At 37.4% G+C, this 15323-nt stretch overlaps 1 protein-coding gene across 1 annotated transcript; it reads left to right on the top strand.

The window, feature by feature from the left end:
- The first annotated feature begins 3895 nt into the window (after window positions 1–3895).
- LOC141760041 (delta-type opioid receptor-like) lies at window positions 3896–12615 on the top strand. The gene is made up of 5 exons (XM_074622679.1): window positions 3896–4203; window positions 5122–5462; window positions 6119–6378; window positions 10507–10859; window positions 11161–12615. The coding sequence occupies exons 3-5, from the start codon at window positions 6128–6130 to the stop codon at window positions 11688–11690; spliced, it is 1134 nt and encodes a 377-aa protein (XP_074478780.1). The 5' UTR covers window positions 3896–4203; window positions 5122–5462; window positions 6119–6127; the 3' UTR covers window positions 11691–12615.
- The last annotated feature ends 2708 nt before the right edge of the window (window positions 12616–15323 follow it).

Here is a 15323-nt window from a genome sequence, read left to right on the forward strand (position 1 = left end):
AAAAAAAACGACGTGGGGAGGTTTTGAATAAACCAAAATGAGGAAGTTTGTGGGCACGAGTGCACAGTAATGGCCCGAGGAGATCAGAGCAATAAACTTTTGGCATGACTTTGACTTTTTGAACACAACAGTAATTGCATTTTTCTTGCATTTTTATTTTTTCATCTCTTTTTGGAAAAGGGCTTCCAGACTTTTAATTGGAGTGAATATCAGGGCCAAATTCATCACTCCGCTTGCATAATTTCAAGGTCTGAACTCAAATTAGATCCACGGTTCCTATTTGACCCACTCGCATCTCTGCGCGGGCGAACGAAACACAAACATGTTATGGCGTCCATCTGTCCTTTCATGCCTGTGAGTTCAGACAACGCTGTGAGAGAAACTCCACCGGCCTCCCACACGTCCTCACAAAACCTGCACGTTATGAGCAAACTGTGAATGTCATCATCAGTGTTGCAAATAAGTAAACAGCTAAATCAATCAGCCCTGCTGTCAGAACAGGATTAACACGTTTTCAGGCTCGGTACTTGTGTTAAAAATACCAATAAGTTGGAGCTGTCATGCTGAAAAGTAGCGATTAGGATAGATACGGAGATGGTCAATCATTATCTTTACTGGAGTTGAAATGTTGTAGTATGTTGGAAATAACTTTTTTTGCTGCTGTCGCCGAACAAAGCATCAGCACATTTGCGAAAGGAGGATCTACAAATCCCAGGTTTCTGTACTCGCTCTCAAAATAGCACAAAGCATGAGTCACATCTGATGCTGTTTGTTGATGAGCACAGATACAGACTTTCAAAGTAATCTTCTAAATCTACTTAATCCCTCACTGTGGATATACACTTGAAATACACTGTCTGTTTGTATATAGGCAAGTTGTTTTCCTTAAGCTTGACAGAGTATTAGTGTATGTGGAGGAAAGGATGGGATTCAGTCAGAATATTAATGTGACGTATTGATTCCTGAGGTGAAATTCTCTTGAGCTTGCTCCTCTTCAGCGGGGGTCAGAGGTCAGAGGTCAGAGGTCAGGGCCAGTTGCTGGAGGTGGATGTTTGCCAACACGGAGCTTGAACTGGATTTGTTTGGATGAATACAACAGAGGTCTACCGTAGATTAAAACAAAGCTGGCCACTTTTTTGGTGGAACGGCTTAGTCAACAAATATGTTGTCGGACTTTTGCTGTTGCTAGTGTTCAGTTTTGTAAGTATAATTAAACTATTTATAAACTTTCTCTCCTTTTAAACCTTTTAAATGTAATTTTCAAATACTGTTTGTATACAACAGATAGACAATTTCACAAAACTACCTAATTTACCACCAAACTGAATGTAATGTAATAACGGTTTCTTTCCTCTTGACAGAAGCAGTTGAAATTCACCTCCCTTGTCTTCACTATCCCAGCATGCAGTGGGTGAGAGGCAGACCTCCCAGATTAATCTTCCTCTCCTCAAAGGGACACTGGGATGCTGTAACACTGTACTTTGACCAGGTGCTGGGGAAGCTTATTTTTCTCCTCATTCAAGAATTCACCTTTTTCTTCCGAGTCCCAAGACATTTCCAGTCAGTGTCTGTGAACTTGCACCAGCATTGCAGAGCTAGTGATATTACAGTCAGTGAATTTTCGAAACAGCAGGGATATAAAGTCAGCCAGTTAATGGAAGAAAAATGAAGTCATGACATTGTGGAGCCAGAAGACATTTTGAGCTGTCACAACAAAATTAAGTTGTCTAATTAACATTCAGCACATTCAAGGATCAGTTCTCCAGTTTTTAGCTTCAGGAAATCATTTTCTACATCTTTCTAATGGCTGAGTTTTGCCTCCATGCATGAAAATCTGTATACAAAAATTAAATACATTCATAAGCGTAACAGTTTTGTTAAAAGCTGTAATATTTACTGGCGATAAAATTAAACAACTTTCTCATTTTACAGCTAAACCGTACACTACAAGATGATTCTGAAAACATTTGAGGAGAGAAATAGAGGCATTAACGGAACGTAATATTGATTCATATTTGATCAGCGCTGCCTAGTTTGACCGTTTGGTCGGAGTTCATGATTGATTGACAGCCGGCTCTCACAGACGGCAGCTGGACGGCAGATCTCAGATCAGCTCTTACTGCTTGTTTTTCTCCGGTATGTGAAATCTTGCAGAGGCATCATGAGCACCGGAGGACACAGAGGCACATGTTTTTTTTCAGATTACCTGTTTCATGTACTACTGTCACAATACTGCGACCGTTTTATAAAAATAACTTTTTCCAAATCATATTTGCTCCAATCTCGCGTACTTCAGCTTTAATTTGAATTACTCCAACTAATTGACCTAAATGTCTGAGTATGAAGAAATGTAATGGAAGCAGATACCCGGAGCAGAAATTAGCTCATTCAGTACTTAGTTTGAGTCAGCATGCAGTGAAGCTGTTTCAATTATTTTCTTTCTGCAATAATGACTTTTGACTTTTCATTTGCTTTTCTCCTTATATTCACCATAATTACTGACTGAAGCTCACAGATTCATTTCTTCCAAAGGGCCTCGAGGAGTCAGCAAACGAGACCATTTTACTTCCTCAGACATTAGCTTCACTGTAGTGGATGGGTTACTTTACCTCGTGATGACATGCTGAGGATGACTCACATTACGACCCAATGTAAATCACTGTTGCATAATATTCACTCAAAGCATCGGCCTAATGCATCCAATGTAAACATTTGTACGTTTCTTATTTTAAGTCTGATTGTTTCATGGAACCCATGCAGCCTTCACGTTTGCTATCTTTGATACAGCTGAAGAAAATGATCTAATGTAATGAAATATAATATATAGGCTTCTGAAAGGAGAAGAAATGATGAACAATACAAACAAGTTATAAAAAACAATACAATACAATATAAACAATACTGGCTTTCAGTGAAAATCAATCAGTTCTACACAGATAAAAGAGTCAACTTACAAATAAGGTGATAGTAAACAACATAATATGTGTTTTGTTTACATTTACTGCTTCCTCAGTCCCACAGACCCACTGCTGTATTTCTAATAATATTATATATATATATATATATTTATTTATTTATGTATATATTTATGTATCTATGTATATATATATTTATATATATATATAAAATATATAAATACATATATAAAATATATATATATATATTATATATATAAAATATAAATAAATATATTTAATATGTAAACATATACGGTATATACATACAGTATATACTGTATTTATGTATATGTGTGTATATATGTATGCATATATACGTATACCGGTATGTATATTTATGTAAGTGTATATATGTATATACTGTATATATACTGTATGTATGTGTATATGTATGTATGTTTGTGTATATATATATATATATAAACTGTATATGTGTGTATATGTGCTATGTATATACTGTATATATATTTTTTTTGCTAAAAGGTCATCTGATAAATACACATCTACAGTATGTTATCCTACAGAGTGATGTTATGTATTTTACTTATTAAATGTTTAATTGCCTCTTATCTATTTTATTAGTTATTGTCTTTTACAGTATCTATTTAATTGTTTTTTTATCTTTTTTTTTTAATTTCACTTTTATAATTTCTAGTTCTCATGTGCATTAGTCTCAAGGTTTTTTGCTGTTTATATTTACTGCCATATTATCAGCTTGTGAGTCATCAGTAAAGAACTTTGACTTGTACCAACCTGTATGAAAGCTGCTAAAGTGAATTTGATCGATTGATTATGAACAAACTGTTATAAAACCACAATAACAGATGTCTAAATAGGGGATTTGGGAGGGCTAAAGCTGTGTTTAAAGCACTGACAACACCATTTACATATATAAAGCCTATGAAAATCTGTTCTATATAATTGATATACTTATAGCTGGCGCCTGTGAGACCCTAAGCTGATGTTATTTTCTGTAGTGGACTTCAAGCAGATAAAACTGTTTTTTTCTGAGCTGTTATAGACACAACAATACAGAAGGACTAGCTGGAGACAGTTGCACATCACGCATTTGTGCAATCTGCCATCTAACACTCCACTGACTATCATAATACTGCGTTCACTAACAGCCTGTGGTGTCAGTATTGCAGGATAAAGAAGAAGTTTTCTTACACCTACACTGGAGGATCCTTTAGAAAAGAGCTCAATACATCAGACTGGGCTGCAGAGTTCAAAGCAACATTGTACAGTAGGTATATAAAGATATTTTTGTATGCACCCTTGAACAAAATGTATATGTTGCTCTCTCATCTTTGAACCTGAACACAATTTAAAAAGCTGAAAGACTTCAGAGGCGATGTTAAGAAAGCAGCAACAGTCTGAGATCTGAGGCTCAAACTTTTCCTTTTAAAATGACGTAAAAGGTGAAATGATGGGTCATCCTGTTTACTGGCTGAATGGTTTGAATCCTGCCTGCACTGGACCTTGGTCATATATCATCTCCAGCTCGCCTGTCCCTCTGGACTCTGTCCACTGAAACAGAAATGCCTTGAATGTGCAGTGAAAGTGGTTATGACCCAGAGCTGAAAACTGCCAGATTCATTTCTCCTGTATTCCCTCCCATCTGTCTCCCCTCGCCTCCCCCAGTGTCTAGTTTAACACAGAGGGAAAAATTTAGTAAATTGGCCTTTAAAATATGTTTGTTTCCAGAGAACTGCTGTGACATGAATCTGACTATTTAGATTCTGGACATCATTAGAGGACAAATACATTACTAATGCTATTTTACTGCCCAATAATGTATTAAAGGACCCATATTGTAAAATGTGAGATTTTCATGTAGTTTTTTATTATAAAGCAGGTTGAAATGCTATATAGATAATGTGAAAGTATCAATCAGTCAATCCATGGAGAAATACACACAGCCCGTATTCAGAAAATGTGCATTTCAAACAAGCTGTGAGGATTTCTGTAATTTTGTGATGTCACAAAATCTACAATATTAAGACCATTTCATAGTAATATGAGTTATGACTTTTATTCTCGTAATATTACGACTTTTTTTCTCGTAAAGTTATGACTTTATTCTCGTAATATTACGACTTTTTTTCTCGTAAAGTTATGACTTTATTCTCATAATATTATGACTTTTTTCTCAAAATCTCAGATTGCAGACCTCTGTTCTGTGGTGAACAGTTTTTACTCCGAAGTGACATGAGATGGTAGGATGCTGTGTGCCTGCCTGCCAGCAGGTTATTGTCATCGCATATTTTTGGATGAAGGTGCGCGTGTGTGAGCGCGCAGTGGGTCGAGCCTGGCTGCGCGCTCCCGACGCCTCTCCATCAGTGCTCGTGCACGAGTGTCCGCAAAGCTGCTGCTGCTCGTCTTCAGGCGCGCAGAGGAACCATCCACAAACTTTGATGAGCTGCAGCTTTCACCAAGGAAACAAAACTGAATACATTTTTTAAGAAACACATTTTACAGGGTGCGTAATTGTGCTCCATCAAGGTGAGTACATTAACCTGCAGAGCTGCAAATTACAATGATGTGTTGATGTTTTGCATGAAAGGCTGCTGCGCCTGTGTGTCTATTTCCGATTGTTTTGCATGCATCTACAAGTGGGCAAGTTAAGTTTGTAAGGCTGTCTTGCTTTTGCATGTGTATTTATTTATTTATTTTCATTTTAATCATGTGCGTTTTTCTGGCTCAGTCTCACCTATTTGCATCACTGCTTTCATCACTGCTTGCCATAATGATGTGTTGACGTTTTGCATGAAAGGCTGCTGCTCCTGTATGTTTATTCGCGTTTTGCGTGCATCTACAAGTGTGCAAGTTAAGTTTGTAAGGCTTGCATGCTTTTGCAGATGTATTTATTTATTTATTTTCATTTTAATCATGTGCGTATTTCTGGTTCACCTATTTGCCCACATTATCATTATACTTGCCATAAAAGTATTCTTTATTTATCCACTTTAAAGTCTTTTTTTTTTAACAAACAGGTGTTAACAGATTTTATTTATTTCCATTTTAATCTGTGTTTTTAATGTGCGTTTTTGTGGCTCAGTCTCACCTATTTGCATCACTGCTTTCATCACTGCTTGCCATAACAGTATTCTTTATTTATCCACTTTAAAGTCTTTTTTTTTTTTTTTTTTAACAAACAGGCGTCAAAAATGGAAATGATTCCGGTTGAGATATTCAAAGAAGATAATAATAATAATAATAAGTGCCTGTCCTCGCTGCTGGAGGACTGTCCGGTGAATAGTTCTTCATCCTGGGTGTCCGGATCCTCCAATGTGACCCACGATGAGAGCTGGGAGTCAGAAGGCATGTCTCCCATCATCCCCATCATCACTGCAGTCTACTCAGTGGTGTTTGTGGTCGGCTTGATGGGCAACTGCCTCGTCATGTATGTCATCATCAGGTAAGGTCATTTTTTTTAATTAAAAGGATAATAATCCATACAATAATTAGCCTGTATGGGGTGCCAGAAATGCACTGTAAGCTTATATAGCAATATAATATGAATGTTAATGTGATTTAAAGAAGCAAAACAATCTTTTTTTTTTAAATTAAGGGATTATTGTTAACAAGAAAACTGCTGGAAATTCAATATGAATGAATAATTTAGTGTCTGGTCATTTACATGACCCAACCCTCATAGGATTATTCAGACACATTAACAACACATCAAACATTCCTGCATGTTAGCCCACCATCATGTAACAACACAACACATCAGCATCATCTAACAGTACACATACAAACATAACATCATCCAGACATAAACACCCCACAAATAATGCTCCAGGTTATACCTCACAATGGAAATACAACAAATAAACAGTCACAGACACACAAACACAGCAGCCTAAGCACAGACACAAAGCCAAACATGACAAAGGAAGTCAGGGATTTATCAATCGTATGTTACTTTTCTACCCCTATCATGCTTTAGGAAAGATTTTCAGAAAATACAAAAACATTATCAAAAAGATATTCAACTAAAGCTCCAGTCTCCATCAAATCTAAACCCAGAACATTCATTTTTTCTAAATAATATGCGTCGTATGTCATGATATAAAGGATAAAATAAAAATGTATTTAGTTCTTAACCTCATTTAGTTCATAATATGATAATTTATTGTCTTTCATTGGAATCGTATCGTGATGAAATCATACATCGAGATATCGTGATACACATACTAACTCAAATTGCTCAGAAAATTTGGATTTATAAGAATTATCTTATGGGAATACCCTGGTGGAGTTAAATCAGACCATTATCTTTTATTACTCTTCATTTGTGAGCATGCATGTAGTGTATCGCTGGAAATATTTATTATTTTTTTCTCAATAATTTAACTTGAAACTGTTAATTTTGCTCTAAAGTTCTTAATTAAATAAGAACACATTTATTTCTTTTGATTTGTCAAGTTCTTAATTCACACAGGAGTATAAAAAAATAGGCTTTACCACGTGGTTATTAGGTATGTTATTTTGATTTAAAGTAGCGAAACAAGCTACAGTTTGAACTTGAGGGATCATTGTTAACAGGAAAATGTCTGGAAATTCAATATGATAACTTATCGTCTTTCAATGGAATCGTATCATGATGAAATCATATATCGAGATATCGTGATACACAATTACGTCGTCTAAATTGATGATAAACACATACTAACTCAAATTTCTCAGGATATCTGAATAATAAGAATTATGGGAATACCCCAGTGTATTTAAATGAAACTATTAACTTAATCTGATTGCTCTGTATTTGTGTGCATGCATGTAAACATAATCAGTGTATTGCTGGAAATATTTAGTATTCCCTTCTCCACTTGAAACCGTTATGCTCATTTTGCACTAAAGTTCTTAATTAAATGAGAAAATACCCGGTTATTTTCATTTGTCAAGTGCTCAGGGGGTTTACAACAACAGGCTTTACCGTGTGGTTATTTCATATAGACTATAGAATAACTAGAAAGCATGCTATATCGTGATATATATAATTATCGAGGTATGAGATTACCTATATCGTGATAGAAGATTTTGGTCATATCACCCACCTCTAACTAATTATAGTTTCGAGAATTTATACAGAAAACAACAGAGGTCCATGCAGAGGAATGTGTTCCTCCATAGTCACTGTAAATGTTATTACAGGTGGAGAAGGCACTGGCACCAACCCTTGAGCTTTCACTGTGACCTCAAGGCCATCTGGTCTATGTCATAGTTCTTCTTAGTGCCTGGATGCTCAAGAGAGAGACAAGTCCTCTACTCTAAAGCCCACGTATACAGCTCATCCGAAGAGCTAATGCATGTTAAATGTCTGGGACGACATCTAAATATATAAATGTTTTGCAGCTAGTAAGTCACAAGGGACAAAACCAGTTGGATTTTTAATAAAGAAAGGGTTAATATCAATGCTGTCATTTCTAATTCAACAGTAAATGAGTAAAGCATGCCAATATAGAATTGATTCTTCCTTCAAAGTGACCTATTATGAATCTAATAACCCCCTAGCGCCATAATATAATAACAATATTCTGTAGATTTCTCCCGGTGTGGTGGACATGATATTAATCATAGTTGGAACCAGCGGTGCTTTATCAAGCTGATAGCTCGCTTGCACCTCATTGGCTGTTATTTATGGTGTGTGAGAGCCAACAAATCTCCTTTGATATAATGTGAAACGCAGCGGTGGCACCCAGAGTGCTTCGGTCGGTGGACAACAATTACCCCAAATCAGATTGATTGCGACGCCTGTCGGTGGAAGCCAATTTCATCACTTCAGTTACAGAAAAAGACTACGTTTTACTGCTTAGTTGCTCCGTGGAGGACGGTTCAACTGCAGTAAACAGGTGTTTTATGCTGATTTAGTGTAAACAACCTCTGAAATTACCCTCATCCAAACACAAAGTCTACAGGCCACACATTACACATTGATCTATAAGAAATTAGTAGAAGTATCTGACGTGGTAGTTCACCCTTAATGGCTTTAAATGGTTTGTGTTAAAGCTGCTCTAATCAATAGTTTTATTTTAACAGTATGTCTATAGGCTTCCTGTAATATGAAAGACACACATAATTATCACTCAACTCTGCAGTTTCCCCTCATCTTGGACTTTCATTCAGCAGGTGAACAGAAACACTACTCTAAATTAATTCTGCTAATGATGCTGAGTTTGCTGGATAGGCGACTGTTTGCTAACACAATATGTCAGTGTTTTGTTTACTTCTTGTTGTGCTGCCCCCTAGTAGTAAAAATCCAATAATGCATGTTTAAAGGACGACATTTCAACATTTTTGGGAAATAACAGTAGCTTCATATTAAACCTACAGACATGAGAGTGGTATTGATTTTCTCATCTAACTCTTGGCAAGAAAGCGAATGAGCATATTTCCCAAAATGTCAATGTAATCTCATGGGAAGAAGTATGAATAGCACGCCACTTTTAACGACATTTTGCGTGTCATGTCACACATTTTAAGCTTTGTTCATGTAATTTATTGCCCAATTCTCATTCCCAACTCGTCACTTACGGGAGCATGGTCACAATTTTAAATGTTGTGTTTAATGTTGTGAATTCAAACATAACTACTTGGTTAGGTTTAGCAAAAGAAACCTGGTTTGGGTTAAAATCAGGACATTTGTTACGTAAATTAGTAGTCAATAGGACAACTTACACCAGTCTCCTGGGTGAAAGTCCTGTGTTTGTTTGACCACCCATCCACCGTGACCTCCTCCCTACAGTATGTTGACTTTCTCGCTCTTTATACCTTTCATCACTTGCACACCGGTACACTTGCTCTGAGCGTCTATTGCAATGGCGTGAAATAACACGCTAAAAGCAAAAAATGCATAGTGATAACACACTAAATGACTTAAGGAATTGGCGTGTTATTCATACACCATTTGGTGAGACCAGGCTGAAAATGTAGATTCATTCCTTTAACGGCTTTCAACATCTAAAAAAATCTGTTATGTCGTCAGCCCTGCAACATTATCATGTATGGCTTTGTCCAAGGATTTTATTAATGGAAAAGAGAAAGAAAATTAGGTTTAATTTTGAGAAATTCATGCTCTATATGTGATTCCTGTTTGCCATGAAAATGTTGCCCACCATGAATCAGAATAGGCAATTCTGAAGGATCTTATTTTAATCTCAATGCTTCGTTGCATCCTGTAGGCACCACCACTGGTTAACCAATTACAACTTTAAATTAAACTGTGCGAACGTCATCACATACTGCTTTAGTGCTATTATAACTTAATGAAGGGAGAACAGGTTGACCACACATGACCTGCAGTCAGCAGCATACTATACATAACAATGAAGTGTGAGTCTGAAAAATTACATTACGGATTCAAGGAAGCGGTGTGGACTAATGGACGATGTTTAATTCATAATGATTCAACAAGACAGGTCTTCTAAAGAGCCAGCCAGGCGATATACAGCTTCTACATCAGTCTCTATAGGTGGATGGTTAGCTCTGGTCATCTCTCCTCCTCGCTACAGGACAACCTTGTGTTCTGCATGTTCAACAGGTACACAAAGATGAAGACAGCCACCAACATCTACATTTTCAACTTAGCACTCGCCGATGCCCTCGTCACCACCACGATGCCCTTCCAGAGCACGGACTACCTGTTGAACACCTGGCCCTTTGGCGAGGTGGTGTGCAAGGTCTTCATTGCCATCGACTACTACAACATGTTCACCAGCATCTTCACCCTCACCATGATGAGCGTGGATCGCTACGTGGCCGTGTGCCACCCGGTGAAGGCCCTGGACTTCCGCACGCCGATCAAAGCCAAGATGATCAACGTGTGCATCTGGATCCTGTCGTCGGCCGCGGGGATACCTGCTTTTGTCCTGGGTGGCACCCAGACGAAGAGCGGTGAGGAAGAGCTTTCACCGTCCCTGAATAAAGAGCATGTGGCGATAATATTTTAAGAGCAGAAATATATATCTGTCAGAGCAGAGTTTTCCATTAGCCACACATCATGCATCATCCTGAATATAGATGAAGGAAAATAAGCAGAGTTTAGAGCAAAATGTTCCCTTTTGAGTGCAGATTAGCTGTTCCATAACTGCTTGCTAAATTTGAAGCAGAAAGGCGGAGTGGAAATTTATTTATGATAAAGCACAAGTGCACTTCATCACTTAATTCAGCTCCTCTTTCTCCTTTACTCCTGCAGATATAACCGAGTGTGCCTTACAGTTCCCAGAGCCCTACGTGTACTGGGACACACTGATGAAGATATGCGTGTTTGTCTTTGCCTTCGTCGTGCCTGTGCTCATCATCACCGTGTGCTACTCCCTCATGGTCCTGAGGCTGAAGAGCGTCCGAATGTTGTCCGGCTCGCGGGAAAAAGACCGAAACCTGCGGCGGATCACGCGGCTGGTGGTGGTCGTGGTGGCCGTGTTCGTGGTCTGCTGGACCCCCATTCACATTTTCATCCTGGTCAAGGCGCTCGTGAGCATACCCGAAACCACCGCCATCATGGCCGCCTACTTCTTCTGCGTGGCTCTGGGCTACACAAACAGCAGCCTGAACCCCGTCCTCTACGCCTTTCTGGATGAGAACTTCAAACGCTGCTTCAAGGACTTCTGCCTCTCGGCCAAAATGAAGGGGGAGAAGGTTTCGGGGAGCAAGAAGACGGCCAGCAGCTTGCGGGAGGCCGCTGTTCCTCTGCAGAACCCGGATGGGACTAGAAAGCCGGCATGACTAGCAGTGGAACTGTCTTCGATTTCCCACATTGGAAAAGAAGACTCACATGACCTGGGCCTAACCCACGTCACATCAACAATGTAGTTTTGACTCTATTACAGAATTTATGTTCATTATCATTTCTTGGGGTTAAACCAGTGCCAACATTCATATGATTTAATTTCAGAGATCAAAAGGTTTCACGTTATAAATTATATTCCATTTTGATTAATGTTTTTCTCATGGCAGGTGTTATAAAGAGAACTTGAAGATAATTTGGTTTAAAGGACCAGTGTGTAACACTTAGGGGGATCTATTGGCCGAAATGGAATATAATATTAATAAGTATGTTTTCTTTAGTGTATAATCACCTGATAATGAGAACCGTTGTGTTTTGTTACCTTAGAATGAGCCATTAATATCTACATAAGGAGCGGGTCCTCTTCACGGAGCAGGCATGAGTCCTAAAACCCGGAAATGAGTTAGCATTTTAGGACTTCCTGTTCCCTCGTCCGGAATCAATTTTTTTGAATGGGTTTTTAGTTAGATGCCTGAAATAAGGTCTGTGGTTAACACAAGCTGAAGAGATTTTAACGTTTTGTTCTACGACATAAAATAAATGAATAAATACCCCACTCGTGAATTTTGAAGCTTTAATATGTCTTAAAAAAGGCGGTTGCTAACAAGTGGCTATATGACACTGCTAAACCTCATCACGCGGACTCGTCCGCCTTTACAGCCTCATTGTAGTTCGTTTATAGCCTGACGTTAGCTTTTTACTTCTGCCGATTGCATTCACACTTCAAAAATCGTAAAAGTGGTGTTCATTTGTGGAGATTATCTTGCTGAACAAAACATTTAAGTATCATAAATGTCTGTTTGCCACAGAGCTTATTTTCTGCAATCATCCAAAACCCAATGCAAAAATCCCGTTGGCTTTTTGTCGAGGACATGTGGCACGTCCCAAACAGTATTGCATAAGAAGTAATGAGAATATAATGCCAAAATTTCTCAGGAAATTGTTGATTGTTTAATGGAAAAATTAGAAAGAGACGGATGAAAACTGTAATGGGATTGGCTCCTTCACACAGTATCCTTGTTACATCATTGTTTTTCTGTTTTTAAGCTCATTCAATTGCATTTAGTTTCCTGTCATTTCCTCCTATAATGTTTCTATAGCCAAATGTGCCTTTAACAGTCCAGGATAACACGTTTGTAGCAGCGGGAACTGATATCAGTAATGATTACTGAACGGGGTCAAACAGCAACTGTTTTTTTTTAATACAGTGTAACATTTCAGTGGCAGCTGCATGAAACACTGACAGCAGATATGTGCCAAAATCTTTTTGACCTCTGTGAAGAGTTTGAATCGTGCTGATCGACCACGGCGTGAGAGACCTGACTTATGTTGGACTTTGAAGTCACTGGGACAACAACAACAAACTCAGCTGCATCAAAGCAAGTTTATCGATGAGAAAAGTTAAAAATCCTGGACTTGAATGTGCTTTTAAAATTTGACAGAGGGCTCTCTATCACTCTGGAGTTGTGTCCAGTTTGATAAGTTGTTAAATTTATGGTATATAACTCAATCACGTGTGCTTTGTGTGGCTTTTACCATGATACACGTAGTCCTATATTGATGCTATTATTGTAGGGAAATGTTCTCATCAGTATCTGAAAACATGAAACTGTACAGTATGATAGTATGTATACATTATTTTGTATAGGTAACAAAAAAATCTTTGCACAGACATCATTGAAATATACAGTATTGGTAGCATGTCAATGACCATTGCTATGATAGTATACAGCAACATCTGCAGCCTGTATGCTTGATGGACTGTGCTGTTATTTTGAATGTACTGAAAATAGACTCTGTATTATATAAACATATGATTACTCATGATATATATCTCATTAGAGGTCGGCTAATATTTACATAATTCAATAATACAAATTAATTTTCATGCACATTCTGTGTCCGTAAACCAGAGCTTTGTGGGTTTTAGGAAATCTCTATGTATACTGGCATAAAATAGATAAAGCACACATTACTTGACAACAAACTAAGAGACGTTATTCTGAGAAACCACACTGTGACCAAGACATCATTGCTTTCTTTTTAGTCTCTGTGCTTATTCTGTTTAAATCTGCTGTATATTGGCTTTGTCTGCTGTCAGCTGAACAGCGGGCGTATTGATCAAAACATCCTGTGTGTGAAGCGCTTAATATTAAAGCAAGTTTAACAAATCCACATTGATTCTCTTCTCTTGCAGTGACGAGCTCAACTTGTTGTTTTGATTTATTTGTAAATTCTGTTTGTCACAGTCTCCTTACATTAGATGCTGCCAGAAACGTCTTTCTATGTTTGCACTGCATCATTACTTTTGAATATTGACAGAATATATTTTAGATGAAAAGCAGTTTTAGTTCTTTAGAGATGAATTGTAGTGGGAGGCCGGGAGTCCTCTGCAGGTGTAGATTTGCTGTTTTACTGTATGCCAGCAGCTCCCTCCAGAGGACAGAAAATACAATTACTAAAATATAAAAAAATAAATCCTACAATGATTGATAGTTGCATGGACATAACTTGGCATTAGCAGAAGGTTGACTACAGCCATCATTAGAGCTTATATTAGTTTGTAGCAGGCGGTCAGACTGAAGAGAACACAGACGGATTAACCTGCTTGTATCTGATATGATAGATGTTGACACAGGGGCCCTCTATAAGAAAGGGACAGATGATCAGGTAATAATGCCCCATAAACCATAGACTGTATATAATCTAAATAAATATTTTAAAAAAAACTGACTTGGTCCCAATTGGTAATCTAGTTTTTAATGGGGATAGTAATGATACTTTTTTTTTTAAAATATATATATTATTTTGCTTTAGCAGATACAACCTTCATGATAATTTAGTAAATATAAAAGAATTAAATATTGAATATCAGATTTTAAAAATATATATATATATATATATATTAAAACTTTGGGATCAGTTGACTTCTTATTATCCTTTGCAAAATGTTGGACTATAAATGATTAATCCATGAATTGAAAAAAATAACCAGTACATTAATCTATGTACTTAGTAAAATAGCATACCCTAATATTATTAAAAATATATATTAAAGGTCATATATTATGCTCATTTTCAGGTTCATACTTGTATTTTGTGTTTCTAATAGAACATGTTTACATGCTGTAACGTTAAAAAAAAATTTTTTTTTCCTCATACTGTCTGCCTGAATATACCTGTATTTACCCTCTGTCTGAAACGCTCCGTTTTAGCGCATTTTGACGGAATTGCAACAGAATTACGTTGCTAGGCAACAGCTTGGGTCCATGTGTACTTCCTGTCAGCTGACGACATTCACATACACTGCAACCAGGAAACAAACTGGGACACATTTAGAATGTTTACATTTAAAATTGTGTCAAGGATCTAAATATTGTATATTTGTGACATCACGAATGGGTAGAAATCCAAATGGCTTGTTTCAAATGCAGAGTTTCTGAATACGGGCTGTGTGTATTTCCCTGTGGATTGAGTGTTTCGATACTTTCACAGTATTTATATAGGACTTAAAGGGACTGTTTGTAACTTTTTAAGCGTATAAATATACCGGGTACCGCGCTCGCAAATGC

The sequence above is a fragment of the Sebastes fasciatus genome, chromosome 21 (genome assembly GCF_043250625.1).
Source record: "Sebastes fasciatus isolate fSebFas1 chromosome 21, fSebFas1.pri, whole genome shotgun sequence".
Taxonomy (NCBI): Eukaryota; Metazoa; Chordata; class Actinopteri; order Perciformes; family Sebastidae; genus Sebastes; species Sebastes fasciatus.